Source organism: Parasteatoda tepidariorum, chromosome 6 (genome assembly GCF_982258835.1).
Source record: "Parasteatoda tepidariorum strain Cologne lab strain chromosome 6, Ptep-v5.0, whole genome shotgun sequence".
NCBI classification, from domain to species: Eukaryota; Metazoa; Arthropoda; class Arachnida; order Araneae; family Theridiidae; genus Parasteatoda; species Parasteatoda tepidariorum.
The window spans coordinates 61,391,385-61,413,177 of NC_141760.1; the positions used below are offsets into that span (position 1 = coordinate 61,391,385).

Here is a 21,793-nt window from a genome sequence, read left to right on the forward strand (position 1 = left end):
CTGTTCGTCGTGGATGCATGCGATCACCACGATTTTCTTGGCTTTTCTGGAATATAATTTTGAACTGGAATTTTCTAATTCGCAAAAGGGTTAAAAGAAGGATCATATCCCTCATTTTTACTAGGGTGTTTACGTGTCCAGAAAAAGACTAAAATTGACTAAAATTTTATACAAAATAAAGCAGAATTTTATCTGAATTTACTGCACTGCCAAGAAAAATTAGTTATCAAATAAAAATAGCAAATACATACTTTTTTTAAAAATTCAAATAGCAAGTTTCTTCATATCGTTGGGACTAAATTTGCTTTCCCTGCAAGAATAAGATCCGTGTAACAAAACAAATGTACAGAGTTGATGAAAAAAACTTGTTTGTATTTACTTGTCCCGAAATCTATCAAAACCAACCGTATGTCCCTTAAATTGATATAAAATTAAACAGTATTTTATTTAAATTTTCAACATTGCGTAAGGAATGACAACTAAAATAAAAACACGAAACATATACCTTTGAAAAAAAATTTAATAACATGTTTTTTCCATGTTACTGGGATGTTTTTCTTGTTGCAAAGCAGACGTATTGGGTTAATATAAGGAACTATTTTAAATGAATGACATTTTTTCAGGAGTTATAGAATAATAATAAAAACGTAACAGTATTAAATCGTATTCTTATTTTAGTAGTATCAATATTGTCGGAACTATAAATTTTCATGCAAGAAGTTTACCGTACAAAACCAACCAAAGATCACTTAAATTAATTTGAAACAAACAGAATTATCACATTTTTTTAAAAGTTTAAAATTGCGTAATAAAATTAAAAATCAAATAAATACACAAAATAATAGAACTTTTTTTCAATGCATATGGCACGTTTCATACAGCATATATATAAAGGGGAAAAATAATTTCCCTGTAAATAAATATATCATGTAATAAAATGAATGTGCTGGAGATCAACTACTTGAAGTGAAGAATCATTTCATTTACTTTTATTAGATATTTACGTGTCTAGAAAACTAACTGTTAAGGTTCTCTAGTATAATTTAAAACAAAATAATTATTTTACTTTTTTTAAACTTAAAATATGGCATTAAGGTAGGACGGATCAAATAAAATTTCCCAGTATAACAGTTTTCAATTTCAATATTGTGTTTCAAGACATGCTGTAGGGAATGAAAACTATTTACTTGAAAGAATATGATCCATGTAGCAATAAAAATACACAGTTCCAATATATTCAAATGTATCGAATGAATAATTGTGAAACAAAATGCTCTTGTTACATATTTTATAGAGACTTATGTGGCAAAAAAAACACAACATTTTCTGTTTTTTGATCTTGACCAAATGAATTTTCTGTAACACACGTAAAATTACCAATATCATTTGCCGGAATTTTGCCCATATAAATCTGAGAACTACTTTCTGTATTCAAAATCCTATATTTAGAATGTGATTGACTCTGTTTTCCATTATGAAACCATTTGAACATAGCATTTATGTTGAAACATAACGATTAAGTCGATGTTAAATTGAAATAAATATTTTTGTTTCTGCGGCGGCGGGTTGAATAACTGTATAACGGTTTATCAGAAGAAATAAAATTCAATAGTTAAATTGTTAGGTAATAATAGTCTCTTGCAATAAATGAATAAAGTTTAAAAAAAATGAGCAACAAGTTTTTCAGTTTAATAAATGCAATTTACGCTAAAATGAACGTTACAATGTGGTACAACATTATAAACTGTTGGTTGACCGACTAACTTTACATGTTTTTTTGAGTAGTTAGAAAAAATAAAATACAAAAACTTTCTTCTACTCTTTTCAATAACAAAACTCAAAAGTCGGAAATATCAAAGTAAGAGTTCTTTCGAGAAAAGAAGCAGTATAATATGGTTCATTTTTTGTCTTGGTAATAAGATTAGTTACTAAGCATAAATAACCAACAAAAGCAAGACAATTTAATTTTGCAATAGATGTAAATAAAAGAACTACACGTTTTAGCAAACATAAAATTAAAATACTAAACTACGAAAAACTAAATTTGCAAACTATGCAAACATTTAACTGGAAAGTTCTTTCTGCTTATCCAGTTTATTTATAACGTAGCATTCGCATTTAACACAAAATATAGACCTGTATAATGATATCATTACTTCATACTTGTAATATCTTATGCTTAAATTTTCATTATTTCAAAACAGTGTATTATAAAAAGGAAACACACACAAAAAATACAACTTCTTAAAATCCCTCTAACATTTCCCTCTTTTTGAGAATATTAAAGATTTCAATATCATTATTTGAAATTATTGTACTACGAAATGATGCATAAAATTATCTAAAATAAGATTATATTGATTACTGTCATCAATAGAACACTTTGAACATTTTCCTATTTTGTTACTTCGGAAAAATGCAAATTAATTCACAAGGAAACGAAAAACGTATAACTTTATCCAACCTATTGACATTATATATAAAAACTACTTTGATAAAAGTTTTATAATGAATAATGATGAAAAACATTTAAAATGTAATTAGTACGTATAAAAATAAGCATTATAAAAACCAACAAATTGTTTGTTTTTTTTTCATTATGCTACCTTTAAAAATTAGCCCAAAATCTTGAAACTTCAAAAAAGAATTATTGAAACATTCTGTTCATTGATAAAACTTTAGTCATTTCAAAATTTAAAAAAATGCCTTCAAAATAAGTATTCTTAAGTACTTATTTTGAAGGCATTTTTTTTAATTTATCTTAAAACTTGTATCTTAAAACTTGTTTAAGAATTATGTACATTGGAATAAATAACTCTTAGTTAATATAGCACACGTGTACTATTTTAATAGTTATTATTGTAGTAGTTACTATTGTCCTGTGCAGCAAAATAATCCTCCAGTTTTTATATTCTGAGAAAATTATGAAATTTTAAAACATAAAAATGATATAAATTACCTTCGATCACGACTGCTCCTGTTTTTCTATCTTCCCCATACAAGTTACTTGCTGTGCAAGTATAATTACCAATATCTGTTGCTTTAATCTCTTCGATCAGAAATTGTGAACTTATTTTTGAACTGGATATTCTATGATTTTGATTTTCAATTATTTTATTATGATTGTGAAACCATTCAAATTTTATTGGCAAACTTCCCTTTTTGATTGAACAGGTTAGCTCAGCCATGTCACCAAGAGCTAAATTTGGGGGAATAAACATCGGATTCAGAATTGGCGACTCTTCCTTGGCTGAAACTGTAAAAGAGATACATCTTTGTAGTATGCATTTAAAAACCATTAAGCATTGGTTTAATACTTGTATATTTTTTATAATTTAATCATTTGCAAACGTGATATCTTTTTTAAAAATTGTTAATTAAGTTCGTGTGTGGTTGATCAAATCGCGTAAGAAATCAGCAAGTATAAAAACTAATCAATATCGATTCAATTAAATGGTTGACATCTGTCTTTTGACATTTGATGTCTCTTAATTTTTAATTGTTTTGCACCAAATAAATTATTTATATTACCTCATAAACAATGAGTGTGATTCTGATAATGATTATGATGTAAAATATATTCAGTTCTTTTGTTAGTAGAAAATTAAATTATATTTCTTTCATACATTACATAAACGTTACTAAAAATTTGTTTTAATTATCAGGCATTATAAAATATTTAGAATGTAGTAAAAGTATACAAATATTACTTACTTAGTTCAAATGAAGCTACCATCCATAACAGCACAAAACAATGTTTGATGATGATCTTTCTTTGAAAATCGGAGGAAAATGAATTCATTAAAACTGTTTTACTTTCACAAATAATAAAAAATGTTTTTAAAATTGTATGATACATAATTAGATAAAAAATTCAACAATGATTATTTGAATCAATGTTGAAAAAATGTTTACAGATAAAAATACTGCATTGCCATTCAACAGAATATATATTAATATGAAACTAAGCGTACCCTTAAAAAAGTGATTTGCAGCGCCACATATCGTTTAAATTAGAAACAAAAAATTATTAATATTATAACTTGAAAAAATAGATTTTATTTAATTTACTTCTATTGAAAAATTTGTTGCGCATTATAAACTAATTCTACATTAATTTGTTGTTAATTTTAACACCATTTTGATAATAATTTGATACGTAAATCACCTAGACATATTAATCATTAACTGAAACCTGTATATTTTCAGCATGTTTGAAGCTATATAAAAACTACATATGTACAAAGGTGTTTGTTTGTTTTTAATCTCACTATTTATAGAAAATAATTTTTCAAAATTAGTTACAGTAAAAATATTTTCCATTTAAATCACAGCAAAATATATTTTTTCCTAGGAAATCTCAATTTATAAGTTTTTGTTAATAAAATCTATTATTAAAGCAAAATTTACGGAAAAAATTAAATATTCACAAGAAATTTGAAATTATGTAATTTACAAGAAATACAGTAAGTTAGAACTGGAAATACAGTAAGTTAAAACAAGAAATACAGTAAGTTAAAAGAAGAAATACAGAAAGTAGTTCAAATACAACTAAATTTGCTTGAATAACTTTGTATTAGAATAAAAAATACTTTACCGGAAAATAAAGTATTAATACGATGAGAATATCCCAGAAGTTAGTTTCTACGAAATATATCAGTGTAATAGTAAAAAAAAGTAAGACAATCATCTTCATGTAGATAAACAGGTAATCATCATCATATTCATTAATACCAATGGAAAATATAATCTTAAATTCATTCAATAAAACATTTAAGGCACTAAGACTAGTTAGAAAAATATATTAAAGTATTAGTTAAAAATATATTAAAGTATTAGTTATAAGTATTAGTTAAAAGGTAAAATTTAATAAAAAGATGTTATAGATGTTTAAAAAAAAACTAAAGCCACGAAATATTTTATATATTTTTGTCCATAAGTAGATTTTACAATTCAAGATTATTAAAATTTTATTTACGGAACAAATATATGAAGTGATCAATTACAGACTTACTAATTAGTTAATAATAGTAATACTAATAATTCAATTTATCATTATAAAAAAAAGATTCACTAGGCAATTATTATATGCATTGTTTTATAATATTAAACTAGAGGCTATAATATTAAACTAGAGGCATAAATTCATTTTTAGATAAACTTATAAATTTACTTTATTAAATATTTCCAACTTATGTAATTCACCTTCGATAATTAACTGGACAAATTTGCTGTCTTCTCCTTCAGAATTCTTTGCTTTGCAAGTATAGTTTCCAATATCCGATGCACTTATTTTTCCAATTCGTAATTGAGAGCTTATTTCAGAGTTTGATATTTTGAATTTTTGATGATCCGAAACAATTTTATTATTGTGAAACCAAACAAATGAAAATGGCATAGTTCCTCTCTTCACAGTACAAGATAATTCAACCATATCTCCAATTGCCAAGTTAGGTGGTATCAGAATAGGATTTAAAATAAGTAATTCATCGCGGCAAAACACTGAAAAAAATTTACGAATTAACAATCTTTATTACAAACATCAATATTTATATTTATAAACTAAACAACCGCAGTTATTGCGATGTTGAAAAATATTATACCTAAGATTTATTAAATTTTAAGAACAAAGCTGTATCAACTCTTAAAGTTTTTTTAATTGACTGATTTAAGTAATTTTTCCTTGAAAATGCTTATATTAAGAGGTTTTTTACTGTACATTACAAAAACTGCTTTCACTGTTAATTCTTTTTAATCTTCTGGTTTGTTTCTAATTTTTTAATACAACTGATGGAGTAAATTGATTAAGTTAAGAGGGTTTTCCAAGACATATATTTACTAATACCATCTTTAAAATTAACACTGAAGTTTTACTGGAAATTACAGAGTAAGAAATTATATTTAATGTTGCCTTTTTATTGATTTAGTTTTAGTGATTAGTTTAAAAACTTATTTTTGTTTGTAATTTTACTGCATAAAACACAATAATAATTTATGTAAATTTAAAATCTAAGTAATATACCAATTATGCTAAATTAAATTTAAAAATTTATTAAAAAACAAACTTTTTCAAGATCATTCTAAGCCATCACAACATTTTGAAAATTAAACAAAAGGTGTTATTTATTGATTAATTATAATTTCTGAGATACGGCTTTCAGTTAAAAAGTTTCACTTAAAAAGTAACAATTTACGCGTGGAGAAATAGACAATATGTTTAATTGGAAAATAGTTCCTATACATCATATGTATGTCATAAGACATTGGGTTTAAACTTGTTAAAACGTATAGCAAATAATGTAATTGTTTAAATGTTTTTCTAAACCACTTTTTTTAAAATTCTGTTTCATAATGAATGCATTTATCATTCATTGTACTTGAAGAAATTAAAAAAAAATCATAAAGAATTTGTATCGAATTGTTCATAATCAACCATTATAATTCCATGAGTAAACATGACTCAATATGTTACCAGAATTCAACAGTGTATAAATTAATCAATTTATTAAAAAGTTTAAAAAAATATTTATCACATTTATGACCATTAAAAGATTTTTTAAAAAAATATAGTAATAAACTCACCTTTTGTAATCATGACTAAGAGACTCAGAAGAAGGTACGCCATTACTAAATGTCAATATTTTAATACAATTCCTAAAGAATTTCGGCGAAACAAAAATAAATATTATCCAACAATTTGTTTAAACGTTAGTCTTAAAGGTTAGCATTGAAAACTATTGTTTAAAACAAATATTTATTATTTACTACAAGTAACACAACTGAATTAGTAACTGGTATCCATTAACTGTACATTACTGAAATAGATAGCAGCGCCACATATTATCGAGTTTCGAAAAGAATTGACATAAATTCCATTCGCTTTTTTTAAAATTAAAAATAAGGAAGAATATTTTCGGAAAGTTTTCCATATTATGCAATTGATATACTGAGTAGTTTTTGATTAGTTGACATTTTATAAACTGTTGACAAATCCGACAAATTATAGATACTTGAATTATACAGTATATTACATTATACAACATTACATGAAGTTTCATTTCTTCAAGAAAAACTATCAAATACATAAGAAAGCATAGAAAAACGTGCAGAATTTATGGAAAACCAAAAGAAAACAAAGCATTAAAAGTGCATAATAGTACAGAAAAATTCAAAACGTCATATGTAAGAAAAAAATACTTTTAAAAGGTTGTGTACAAATTAACCAACGTGTGTTGTATGCTATTCTAGCACAAACAACGTGACTTAGTTTCTTATTTCGTTCAAGCTGTTAGAAGTTGGCAATCTCGTCTAAGATGGTCAGTTTACCCTTACTTATTATATTACAAATTTTTAAACCAGATGTATAGTTAACTATTCAAAATGATCATGGTAAACAAACCACATATTCTTCTTTTTATTACAAATATAACTTTGGTTAATACTTAATCCAAAACTAAAACGTATCATAAATAAATTTTACAAAAATTAAGCCATTTGTAGTTCAAAAGAAATTAAGATGTTTCCTATTTAAAAAAGGAAACATTTTTATTTACCTTCAATCATGACACTTAGGGTTGTGCTGTCTTTTCCATATGCATTTGTAGCTTCACAAGTATAGTTACCAATATCAGATGCACTGATTTTTCCAATACGGAGCTGTGAACTAATTTCGCTGTTTGAAGTTTTAAATTTTTGATAAATAGATATCGGTTTATGATTGTGGAGCCATGAAAAACTGATGGGTAGACTTCCTCTTTTTGCTGTACATGATAATTCCGTCATATCTCCAATTGCGATATTTGGTGGTAGAAACATAGGATTCAAAACTGGTGCTTCATCCTCACATAGCACTATTAAAATTAGAAAAAAATTATTTAAAATCTACTATTTAGAAGCCAATTTGATAAGTCTTAGCTTGCTTAGATAATAGTCTATTATCATTATCATTATTAATGAAGATGTTCATTCTTGCTCACGAGAAATAGAATTATGAAATTTTTTTTACAGTTATATACATATTACGAATTTTTTTTTAAAACACCAAAGAAACGAGCATTTTATATTAATGAATTTTTATAACTGGAGGAGCACTTTAATTTTCTGACACCCATATTCCGACAATTAACACAGCCCAAATTCCATCTTCAAAATACACGTTACCGATTTAAAAATTCTTAATTCTCAAGTCCTAAATACCAGTTCCTAATTCACAACTCTCAATTTCATCAGAAACAAATTTCAAACTCAATTTTTTAGATCCAATTTTATAAAATTATATATCAAATAACTAAAAAATTGCTTGAAATTTTATTAACATAAGATAACTTACTTTAGACTATAAATTCACGCTCTTTAGTTGATTTGACTTATATAATTGAAATAGAATTTTGCTTTTTATAATTAAGTATCTAAATATCAATTTTATTACGTACATTTCATTTAAAAATTAAAGTATATACATTCCTTCTTTTAAAATACGTTTGTTTTATATATGATCTAAGTAACTTAAATAGACAATAAAATTAGCAAAATTAATATTTTTCAACATTGGAAAAACTGTTTTGCATAGTACATTGTTATTACGTACATTAAGCAGAAGGATTTAATATGATCTAAGTACGTTAATGTTAACAAATTAATGAGCAAAATTAAGCATATGTAATGATGTTTATGGAAATAACATTTTTGCATTGCGTTACTGTATAAATAATAAATTTATAAATATTATAACGCTATGTCAATAATTCAAAATTCAAGTTTAATAAATTTAATTTCAAAAATATTCTAAAATAATAAAAAATGTGGTTTATTAATGATTACATAGTTCAAATACTTACAGGTTAGAGCTTATTTTGTATTTCGAAATTAAATATAATACAATAATTAACTACCACATAACTGTGATGTGTTTAGAACAATCCTCAAAGAAGTATAAATTCAGCGTGAATATAATGTGTAGAATAATTTTTAAACAATACAGTTTTTATATTGAAAGTATAACAGTGTTTTTATAAAAAAAATAATGTATAAAGTTGTTTATACAATATCATTTGTTTTAAACCATTTGTTATGAATATGATATTTTAAATAAGCTAGTTTTAATTCAGAGTTTAAATTAACATTTTTATTACAAAATAAAACAACAGCCCATTCAAAGAAACGGCAGCATTCTAAATTTAAAGGCATTTTAATTATGCTTAAACATGTTTAATTCATCTCTAATTTAGAAATTTTATTATTACAATACAGCGTATAAACTCACCATACTCGAAAATGTCTGTCAACACAGCAAAGCAACAATACAGTAAACTACTTTTCCAGTTTTGCTTGCTACATATATTCATCTTCAATATCATAAAACAGTTCCTAATTTTCAATGCACATGAAGCTGATGAGATTTGTTTTCATTTATGCAATAAAATATAATAAAGAAGTAGCTTAGTCTTTAAAAAAAGCCACCTCAGTATATATTCAGAGAAGAATAAATGTTATGAACAGAACAGCAGCGCCACACAACGTTGATTTCTGTAACCAAATTAATATATTTTTACAAGTATAAATTACCAAACCATATTAATGCATTAAAACTGTGTTTTAAAATATTAAATGAATTAATATTTCTAATGATTTAATAACGGTAGTGTTAAATAAAAAAAATCACTTTTTTTTCAATAAAATTTTATTAGTAAACTAAAAAAAATGCAGAGACTTACAAGAAAATAAATAAATATAGTACAAAAAATTAATAAATATTGCATTAAAAAATGAATACGAAATTATATAATTAAGGCTTTACTTATAACTAAAGCCTTGCATATATATGCAATGTAATTAAAAATTTTATTACTTTATTATGATATTAATTGTCTTTCAATATTACCGAAAAAAACTCAATAATCACAAGGGTTTTTGGAATTTTTATTAGCATAAATTCGTGTTTATAATAATTTTTCTAATTGTAGTACAATTATAATTAATTTAATCTATTATAAATTAGATTCAGTTCATAAGTACCATCTAATTTGGAATAATTATACGAAAATCATTTAAAACGTTCCATCATCTTGAGAAAATATTTTTTAACACTCTTATTAGTTATATAGTATAATATTATAAAAGGATAGTAAGCAGTGTTTAAATATGAACTCAACATTAAAATAAAGTGCAAAAAAATTACGCATAGTTAGTTCATTAAGTAGTCTTTAAATAAAGATTCTTATAGTATAAAGAATTAATTAAGCTATTTATTTATCAAATTACATTTGTTTTCAAATTAAACAAAAATAGAAACTATAGTACTTGCCTGTTTCCCATCCAACCGCATATGAAGTGTATTTCATCATTCATCTAATCTAAAATCTTCAGTACTAAGAAAATATAAAATTCACAAAGAATACATTCAAAATTAAAATGCCGAATATTTATAATAATTTAAATAAAAAAAGTGAGGGAGCTAAACTTTCTAAACCTTCTATTACATTAAAACATGATGGAGTGTATTTCAATAACTGCTTTTCGTATATCCAAAAAATATAAGATATTTTATTAATGTAAAACGGATTGAGCCATTGGAATGAATTTCATTGATAGAAACTAATGAAATTCATTCCAATGGCTCAATCAGTTTACTTACAAACTATTCAGTTTAAAATCATTGTCTAATAATGGACCAATAACAAAAGTGATATTTAAACTAAAAATGTTTATTCTATATTAAATACCTTCAATGATCAAACTAATTATTCCAGTATCTTGGCCGAATACATTTGAAGCAACACAGGAATAGTTTCCTATATCAGATGCTTGAATTTCTCCAATGGAAAGATGGGAACTAGTTTCGGTATTCGTAACTTTGAACTTAATTTTTGATGTAACTTCTTTGCCATTGTGAAGCCATTTAAAAGAAATAGGTAGTTTTCCACGTTTTATGCTACAAAATAACTCTGTATTGTCACCGAGAGCAATATTCGGAGGAACGAACATTGGATTTAGAACAGGAATCTGTTGTCCATCTTTACCTATAAAAAACGAGTAATATTCAAAACATCTTTCTCTTAACAGTTATTATAAATGTTTTTCATTTAAATTTTAATAAAATTATATCAATATTGAAAAGATCAGTGTGATTATTTGCACCACTAAATGAGAGAGTTCTCTATTCAGTGTACGTAGTGATAGTTTTAGCAACAGGTAATACTTGCTGTCTTAGTGACCATTTTCAGGTTTTTAGACATACAGTGATACACGAAAGTCAGCATACACTTGCAAATTTTCCCATTTTTTGAAATAAAATGCAAATAAATTTCTTTTTCTCATTCGTATAGCTACCAGTATGCATGTGAATCATTATGTGTCTAATAGACATCAAACATTTTAAGATTATCATAATCATTTTCAGATTAAGTTAAAAATATGAGTTTTTTCAAACTCACAAAAGTGAGCATACAGTGGGATTTAAATAGATTTTTGCAGGTATTTGGCCATCTTTTTATTCTCTTAATATATTTGTAAGAATTGTGCCTTGTTTTACATAAGCTTTAGAGGAGATTTTTGAATGAAATTTATTTCATTAATTCTAAAATGGCAACTAAAAGAACTGAAACGTTATTAGAAATCAGAGAACTGGTTATTAAATTGAAAAATGAGGCAAACTCACTCAATCAAATAAGTCAAATCATTGGTAGAAGTGGAGCTACAGTGCAAGGAATAATAAGGAACTATAATTTGACAAAAACTTAAAAGTTATATATAACTTAAAAAGTTATTTTTACAGACGAATCTAAATTTAACATTTTTGGCTGGGATGGTAAGCAAAAAGTTTGGCGACAACCCGGAACAGAGTTAGAATTGAAGAATCTGATTCCTACAGTAAAACATGGCGGAGGTTCAGTGATGGCTTGGGGCTGTTTTTCATCTTCAGGTGTTGGCAATTTAGTCTTTATAAAAACCACTATGGATCGTTTTGTCTATTTGAATATATTGAAAAACAATTTGAAGCAATCAGTGAGAAAATTAGGCATAGAAAATGACTGGATATTCCAACAAGATCAGGATCCAAAGCACACAGCTGGTGTTGTCAAGGAATGGCTGTTGTACAACACTCCAAGACAACTGCACTCCCCTCCTCAAAGCCCCGACCTGAATCCTATCGAAAATTTATGGGATGAACTGGACAGAAGTATGAGAAAAAGGCAAATTAAAAGCAAAGACGATCTTAAAAAGGCATTGCTTGAAGAATGGCAAAAAATCCCCCGCACTGTAACCGAAGGACTGGTCTATTCAATGCCTAATCGTATGAGAGCTGCTTTAAATTCAAAAGGTGGACCAACTAAATATTAAAATATGGAAATTTCAAACGTAGAATTTCCTGTATGTTCACTTTCGTGACTTGCGAAATGACTGATTATCCAATATTTTATATTATTTTATGTCTAATGATAAAAAAACTGCTGATTTTGCTCATCAATTCCTTATTTCTAATCAATTTAAGCTAAATTGAATTTAATTCTTAGGTAAATATTTGAAATAAATAAGTTTCTGTTAATTTTAAAAGGTGTATGCTGACTTTCGTGTATCACTGTATGGTGGAGAATTATTTTTTATTCTTTAGTTTCTGGATGATTTTTTTAAACAAATTTGATTGAAAAATAGCACTCTGTCCATTGTCTGCCCATTTGAAATCAAAACTGAAATAGATAAATGCCAAACTGTCATCCTCTTTATGATAAAATAACTTATTTTTGTTAGGCCTAACGAATTCAGAAAAAGTGTATGCGTGTTATACCCTGCACCAGTCACTGTATCGTACCTCAGATCAGTTCAAAGTATGAGCTACAATCTTGTTAGCGAAAATTCATTTCCCTGTGGATTAAAGTCACTAACAATGTGTGAAACTGTTTGTGTTTCCAATTTAGATAAAAGTTTTTTAAAGGTTAAGTGAAAAATAAATTTTAACTAGCAAGTTCAAAAGAAGAGAACTGAAAATAAGTGTTATCTAAGGAATAACATCGAATGATGTAAAGCATAATAGATGATGGTCCAAAGTGCAACACCATGTTGCTCCTCGGATTGATTTTTCTATACTTTTTTTCTGAAATGCATGACAAAATTCTTCTCAAAATATCATATTCATAGACAAACGCAAAATGTGTTTCTCTCACAATTTTTATGTTATTTGATTATTTTTAAAATACAAAAAGGTAAAATCGGTTCTGGGTACAACACTCTTCCTTAATTATTATTATTTAATACAGAAATCCAGCCTAACGTATTCGATTTTCAAATTTTTATGTCTGTTTCTGTAAACGATTAGAGATATGATTCATGAAAACAATTTTAAGAAATAACAATCATATAAATTGAAGTTTCTAAAGATAAGAAAAAGATGGAATATTTATTCGAGTGTATATTTAATATGATTACAAAATTGTAAAATAATATTTTTTTTCATTAATTTTCTTTAAAAAATTAAATAAATAGTGATTTTTTAGACGTTAGAACTTTGGTAACTATTAGGCACCGTTAAGCATTTTTTCTTGCTAAATTTTTTTTAAAAATTAAAAAATAAAATTTTGAGTATGTTGTTTAACCAAAGTAGCAATATCAATCTGCAATTAAGAACAATTGAATTATCAAGATTTTTTTTTAGATTGTAGGTAATTAAATTGTGCCTAATGAAATGACTTTCGTTGACTGTTTAGTATTTTTATATTGTATAAAATCTCGTTTCAATACATATATATATATATATATATATAATAATTTCGAATTCAATAGTTTGAATAGAAACTTTATTTTTAATTAATCCTGAATTGGGAAATATAAGTTTGTAAGTTACCTTGAAAGTATAGATGAAATTTAGAGCTATAGCTATAACAACTTTTTCTTTTCCAGACTCAGAAAATTTTTTTGAACGAAAAATTATATTTATAATATATTTTTAAATAAAAATAATTAAATACTTTTTCTGTTATTTATAAGTTAAACATTTCGTATTTAAAATAAGTAGTTTCTTTTAACAAAACACTGATCAACCTCAAATCAGTTCAATTTAATAATTACTAAATGTAATTCTATCATTAAATGTTGAATATGAAGGTCTCTAAGTTTCATATGACTGATATGCATAAATAAATTTATGTTTTTATCTTCCATAAAATCTTGCTTGATTCAATTTTGAGCAGGAATTAATTTGAAATAAAAGAAACTTTGAAAATGTAAAATCAAAGATTAAAAACTTAAATATTAGTATAATCTTAAAAATCGAACGCAGTGAAAATACGTTTAACTGCTTTAAAGTTTAGAAGTACAAAAGTTTAACTCAACGATTTAAATAGTGGAGAAAAGCATGAATTGAATTAACAAATTTAGATTAAAATTAAGTATATGTAATGATTAATTACTGGTAATTATCAGATCTTATCCCATACATTTTTATAGCAGTGTATAAATTAGATTAAATTACTCACTTGTTGTTAAAAAGCCTTTGATGCAGAGTAAATAAATAGTTAGTAAGTACAGGACAAAGTGCATCGTGATTAACTGAGACAGGCCTAAACGTTTCTCATATCAATTAAATTCAAGATTAGAAATACAGTTAAGACACTGTTAAAGAAAAAATAACATTAGGTTGTAGTTTTTCATTTACACATCAGAATGTTTCCGAAAAAAGTAGAATGGATAATAAGAACGCTTACTGAACACTGACACTTTGTATATATTAAGACAGCAGCGCCACTCAACGGAATTAATCTCAACAATCGAGGTTATAATTATTAAATTTTCTAAATCTATCTAAAGGAATATACGAATCTAAATATTTTATCAGTGACCACTGACATTTAATTCAAAGTAATTTTATCTGTCAGAATTAAGAAATAAATTATTAATATTGTAAAACGTTCAGCCTTTTTTTACCTAACATTATTAAGCTATTAAATTTTTTTAAAAATTATTTTTTTAAAATTGATTAAAGGTAAATACAAATTAATAAAAGCATGTTTTTTTTTTGTCTTTCTTAAAGAAGTCAATAGAATAATGATGAGTAAAAACAATTGTTCATTTAAAAAATATAATATATGAGTCGCCTGCTTACTGCAATTTTGTTGAACGAAAAAAAAAAAGAACTATAATGTCATTTATCTTTCAGTTTCTTTAGCTTAATATACGAAAATCTTACTCAACCCGTTTTACAAATTATTTCCTATCACATTATTCATTTCTCCAATGTTTCATCTCGAAAACATGCATCATCATGTGACTTGCTTCTAGGCTATTATATCGTCGTATAGCTATGAGACTTTATTATTTTACTTAGATAAACTTGAAAACTGTAGCTGAAAGTTAATAAAATTGCATTTGAAGCCCGTGAAGAAAATTTAAGTTGATCATTGAGTTTAATGAATTCTAAGTGAATCCAAGAAATTGTAACAATTTGTAGAAGAAAACTTCTCGTCAATAGGAAAAGCCATTCAATTGCTATTAATTAAAATTTAATCTGTAACAATGTATCTACTTTTTTTTATTTTTACTTTGCAGAAAAATAGTGATAATTTCTAAATATCCTTGATATAATCGCAAACGCAAGAGGAGAAGATTGTGATGCACTATTGTATTGCTCCCCATTTTCTTGAGTTTTAGCAAACATACATACTGACAGACAGACTTCATCTATGTTATGTAAATTCACAACTAACTCGAAAGCAAGTGCACTAAACTGAATCATGTTCAGTAAATAGAACATAAAATAAAAAAAGTAATTGAGCTTTCAATCATCACCATTAATCGAATGTTGGAAAAACCAGCTTAACAAGTAACCTGCATCAGCTCCTTATACACTTCGATCGCAAAATAATAATAATAATAATAATAAAAATAATAATATATATATATATATATATATATATATATATATATATATATATATATATATATATATATATATATATATATATATATATATATATATATATATATATATATATATATATATATATATATATATATATATATATATATATATATATATATATATATATATATATAATAAATAAATAAATACAAGAAAACACTAAGAAAGTTAAGAAAAACAATAAGTTATGTATATAACTTATATATATATATATATTATATATATATATATATATATATATATATATATATATATATATATATATATATATATATATATATATATATATATATATATATATATATATAATATATACATATATAATTTTTTTCTTTTTTTTCTCACAAATATATGCAGAAAATCCTCAACGGCCATGTCGTATGATTATGCGACATGTAAAAGATCCCTGGAGTGCTGGAGTGCCTTATTGGCTCTTGACATTTCCGGCAAAATTAAATTCCTAGTGCACTTAAGCATCCAAATAGAGTCTCTGTGCTGCCATCTAGTGTGGCAGAAACTAGACGTCCAAATTAACATGACCAACGGTATCTCACCCATTGTGGTGGTCCTGAAAGAGTGGATACCACCTCTGGAGAACACACTGGGTCTGCTTACCGGCAAGACCGATTGTGCAGCTCATTGGAACTAAAAATTAAAAAAAAATTTTAAATGTAAGTTTCAATAATCCTTCTACTTACAAATTGGAAGGGAAAAAAAGAATTTTTAATTTATAAAAAGATGTCTGTATTTTTAAATTACATTTATTTAATATTTATCAAACGTTCGTCGAGTTATGGAACACGCTTCCATGGCATCTCGGGCACAAAATCTTCTAAATTTTCTCCTATACCTTTTCTTTTATTTAGGAATGCCATTTTCTTCCCTTTTTTTAAAAAAATAAATTAGATTAAATAATTACTCTTTTTTAAATTTTATAATTTTATTTTTTTTAAATTTTCTTTTACTATATATAATGTATATGACTTACAGTACATTTATTACTTCAGATTATATTACTTGAAAAAAAATGTTATAATGCTTTTAAAAGGGTTCATAAAGTCTCCTTTATTTATGCATCATATTTGTTTCTTATAATCAAAGTAAAAGGGTAACAAAATAATATTAAGGCTATAATATGCAGTTTATAACCAACGATTACAGCAGTCTAATTCCTCAACAATTAAAGTGAGAATAACAGTAATTTTTTTCATTAAATATTTATCTTCATTTTAAGAATATATATAAAAAAAAAAGCATTTTATGTAAAGGAAAATTAGAGCTTGGTTAATTATGAAGCATACTCATTCTTATAATGTATTTTCATAACAATACAAAAAGCCCTCTTTTCCTCAAATATTACAATGTTTCATATTTCTCTTTTTCCATCAAAACAACTTTCAAAACTAATTAAATTTAATTAGTTTTAAAAAATTTGCTTTTATTTTTAAAAAAAACTTGTTATGCACGGTGGTCTAAATTCATATAATTCGAATACGGAGTTCGGATTCCTGAGAAATCAAGTTTTAATGAGTCGTATATCTAAAATTTGATTTCTCGAAAACCTTTTTGATTAATTATGTTAGTTAGCATTTTTCCATGTTAAATACCACGTACCTTGAAATTCAAATTTTTTTTCAGACTATTATTGAATAAAATAATAAATATTTATTAAAAGTTATTTAGGCAATTTACACAGCTATAAACGGACTTTATAATTGTATGCAAAAATTTTTCAATTCACTAGAAAAAACTCTTGAGTAATTTCTCAGATTGCGGCTATCCCGTATATTTTGGAGTTCAGAAATCCGAATCCATCAGAAAAAAGGAGGCATATTTATTTAGAGAAAGAGCGTTTAAGTGTTTATTTCGTATTTTAAAATATCGCACCTGTACTTTTTAATTAGCATATTTAAAGTCTGAACAATTAGGAACAAGTCCTAGACCGTGACGATCTGATCATTAGATCGAAATTTATCAGGGTGGTCCGTTAATTAATTTTTTTTCCGCACTGAACGTCTAAATATTTATAATTCAAATCGGTAAAATTTTTTTGCTTTATCTCTAATTTGTTTCATTGTGATGCGAAGAAGATTTTTCATAGTTTAATTTTATCAAATAGACCAGAAATTATTCTGATCCATTTCTTTACTTTTTTACTTTTTTTCACTGTTAGCAAATTAATTATTCCTAGATATTCTTAAAATAAAGCGTCAACTTCCTCTAATTTATTTCTCATTAAAGAATGTATTATTGTCACTATTTAGTCTAGAAATTTGCATGTAATTATGAGTAGATTTTTTCCTGTTATCTGTTATTATATAATGTTTTTAAAACTTATTTAACTCTATGATATTAATAGTATCGGGTTTTTTGATTGAGCAGTAAAAAAACAATCAAAATATATCATTAGAGTGCAGCTTCTTTCCTTACAATTGCCATAACATATCGTAATTATTTGCGCTGCGATTTTTAAGGAATTTATTATATCGCGATGATTTTATTGTTCTGATGTTAGCAAAATATGATTATCTTGAAAAAATCAATTTCCTTCGGTTTAAACTTTAAAAATGTTGGGTAATCATCCGGTTATGCTAAAGTTCTTCTTTAACCCAGATCTATATTTGATGCGTGCGTATCTTTGTTACCAAATTATATTGGTAAAACTTTAAAATATAATTGTGTTTAACTAAGCAAATTGTCAGAATTTTTATTGACATCTGAATAAAACGTAATAGAATTTTCTATCCATATAATAAAACAGACTTTTTATTTCTAACCAATGATGGTAGCTAATTTTTATTTATTTGTTAATCTATCTTTATTTAAATACAATGCAATCTTTTTGCAATATTGCCAAAAGGGATAAATAGTTCAAACATGCTTCGATGTCTTATTGTATAAAACAAAAAAGAGAATATAAATATATAGGGCTTCTTTCCGTAGATACGCCTCTGATAAAATACACAGAAGTCATTTTAAAGTAATCGCTTGCAATAAATCTAAAATTCTAGTAAGCTACTTGTAAAATTATTAAAATCAAGTATTATTCGCGATCGCAACAAACTATAGCATGAGACGAATACCTGTGATTTCCATATGAGCAGTCATTCAGAGCATTGTAACGTTCCCTTATTGTGACTTATTTATTTTAAAAAATCAAGATGTTTAATATTCTTTCTTATGCAAGCGAAAACCAAATGGTATCTCTTTTTTATAGAGAAGGTGTGGCGTAACTACCACTATAAAAATTAAATGCCGAATCACTAGTATATAAGACATGTTAACTTGATTCCATCTAGAGGTACCTTTTGATAGATGAAGGTTGACGCAGTCGATAATTAGTTCCCCTCATTAAATGCTATAAACAAAACAAAAAAAATAATAGCGAAAAGCTATAAAAAAGAAGAAAAAAGAAAGCTATAAAAAAAAGAAGAAAAAATAGGGAAAAGCTATAAACAAAAAGAAAATGAAGAAAAAATATACTTATAAATAAACAAACAGCATGAATCAACCAGTGGTATGTTCATCGAATTCTATCACAGATAAAATTCTGGAAGGGGAGTAATGTTGTATAACTAACTACCACTACAAATATTAAATACCAAATCACTAGCATATAAGACATGTTAACTTGATTCTATCTTGAGGTACCCTTTGATAGATGAAGGTTGACGTAGTCGATAGTTAGTTCCCCTCAAAGGAACATCCAAAACACATATGAAAAATATTTGTAAATAAACATAAAAAAATATGTATCTTCTTATTAGAGTTAAAACCTAATTCATGCGAAATACTAAATTTAATAATATAACAAGAAAGGCCTATTTAAGCTTGACATTCCATAGTTTTATGAATCATATTACTTCAAAAAGTATACATAAGCCTATATGTTTATATCACTTAATTTCGCAAAAAAGTTTTTTGACAACAATTTTTATCAAAAAATTTTAAGTTTCTATAAAAATCATTATTCGCCACGCTTGAGTGCACCCTCTAGCGGGAGCCTGAAAATATTAGGCACTTAGTTCTATCATAATCATTAACAAAATCTGACGTCATTTTCTTAGTAGCAAATAAGAAGCAAAATTTCCGTAAGGAAAAGCCCGAAGAACTTGAAAAAACATTGATAAATCTTTCAGAAGCAGAACGCGCCCAACATTTGAAGAAATTTCTCAATAATTTTTACCTTTCTATTGTCAACAAACTTGCAACCGATAACTTACATACTGTTACAAATGTGTGTATTACGGTAAAATCCCTTTTTTTTTTTTGTCCAATTCATTAAAAATTAAAGTGAAGTCAATATTTCTTACTTTATTCCAATTGATAAATATGATTTTTCAGAACTGGCAAAACTGTAATAGTTATAGAATAGTATATATTTCCGAATCTATATTAAATCGGAAAACATATATATATATATATATATATATATATATATATATATATATGTATATATATATATATATATATATATATATATATATATATATATAATTTTTTTTTTTTTCTGTTAATTAACAAATATTTTTCGGATGTATTTGTATTTTGGATGTTACTTCTCTAAATAATAAGAGTTACCATGTTGTTTTCGTTTTGCGTAAAAAAAATTATCAAACATTTTTCTTCTTGAAATTTAATAAACCACAATAAGGAAGGAACGTTACAATGCTACACGCTACATTAAAGACGTCTCCGGAGCAACTGAATGACTATTCACATAGAAATCGCTGGTATTCGTCTCATACAACAACGCCCCATGTAGTTCGTTGAGTACGCGAATTATGACTTTCTTTTACAAATTTCCCTTTTTTAGCAAAATTTGTATACTTTTAAAATATTACTTAGTTTAGTGTAACTATGACTAAGGGTCCTCCTAGTTATAACAACTCTAACTAATAATGACAGAATCAAGGACGTTAAGAACGTGAGAACCAAGAGAGAATTTAGTAAACGAGTGAATCAGTTAATAAGCCTATGACTTGAGGTATGGTAGTAGACAACTATAACTTTTTGGTCTATCTGTTGTCGAGTATTAGAAAATGAAAAAATTTATTTAGATCATTATTGGCAATACTAACTTACGTATTTCGCACTACTTTTGGATCTTGAACAAACTGAACTAACCGAATGTACTAAATATTTAAATAAAAACAATTACAAAATCAACTTAAAAACAGCCGATAGAAAAATTCTGTTAACTGCCTTTTGCGCAGAAAGACAGGTCCCGCAGTGGACTGATCGTTAAGACACGGTTCCCAGCAGATCACCGAAGTCAACCATCACTGGCTGCGGTCAGTGTGCGGGTGGGTGACCACTTGGATCAGTCTGCGTAGGGACCGAGGGTGTGCGGTATTGGTCCTTGTTAAACTGTGCTACCGTAAAGTGCTCGACTTCGCGCGCAGGTCGTCGGGCTACCGAAGCGGGGGTGCCATCCCCTCCGCAGAGGTTCAAATTGTGATGGCATGTCTTCGGATCATCCTCCGGGATGTTTCCCAGACCGTCGCCAATAGCCCATTGTGCAGCTCTAGTGCGACGTAAATGAACAACAACAACAACAACGTAGAAAGACAGATTATTTTTCTCTACCTAGTTTCGGAATTGGGTACTTGCATTTCAAGAAGAAGAAGAAGATCAGGGGTAAAGTCACACGTGAGCTATGACGTCAGCTGGCTATATTAGTCCCTGCAAGATGGTATGTTAAAGTCGAGCGAATATTGATTGAAATTGATGGAAACTTGTTTTGCCTTGAGCTTGGATCGTGTAAACCATTGGTTCTCAACGGGGGTGATGGGAGTATGCTGAGGGGCGGTGAACTTGTTTTGGGCGGTAGGGGGGCGATGAGCATGTTTTGTCATTCAAATTTAATTTTAAAACTTACAA

General features: G+C 26.5%; 1 protein-coding gene across 4 annotated transcripts in view; it reads right to left on the reverse strand.

Moving 5' to 3' along the window:
- LOC107452311 (cell adhesion molecule Dscam1) overlaps positions 1-14,721 on the reverse strand; it is a 112,380-nt gene extending 97,659 nt beyond the window's left edge. Inside the window, exons 1-2 of one of the 4 annotated variants that reach the window (XM_071178573.2) lie at positions 14,469-14,721; positions 10,722-11,018 (exon numbers count right to left, since the gene is read on the reverse strand). In XM_071178573.2, the coding sequence (XP_071034674.1) occupies positions 10,722-11,018; positions 14,469-14,532 (361 nt within the window). In that variant the 5' untranslated portion in view covers positions 14,533-14,721. Of the gene's footprint in view, positions 1-2,959; positions 3,257-3,714; positions 3,845-5,205; positions 5,503-6,582; positions 6,830-7,553; positions 7,851-9,262; positions 9,398-10,721; positions 11,019-14,468 lie in introns of those variants that run through there. The other 3 variants (XM_071178568.2, XM_071178588.2, XM_071178567.2) reach the window with 3 other exon arrangements.
- Positions 14,722-21,793: the final 7,072 nt, after the last annotated feature.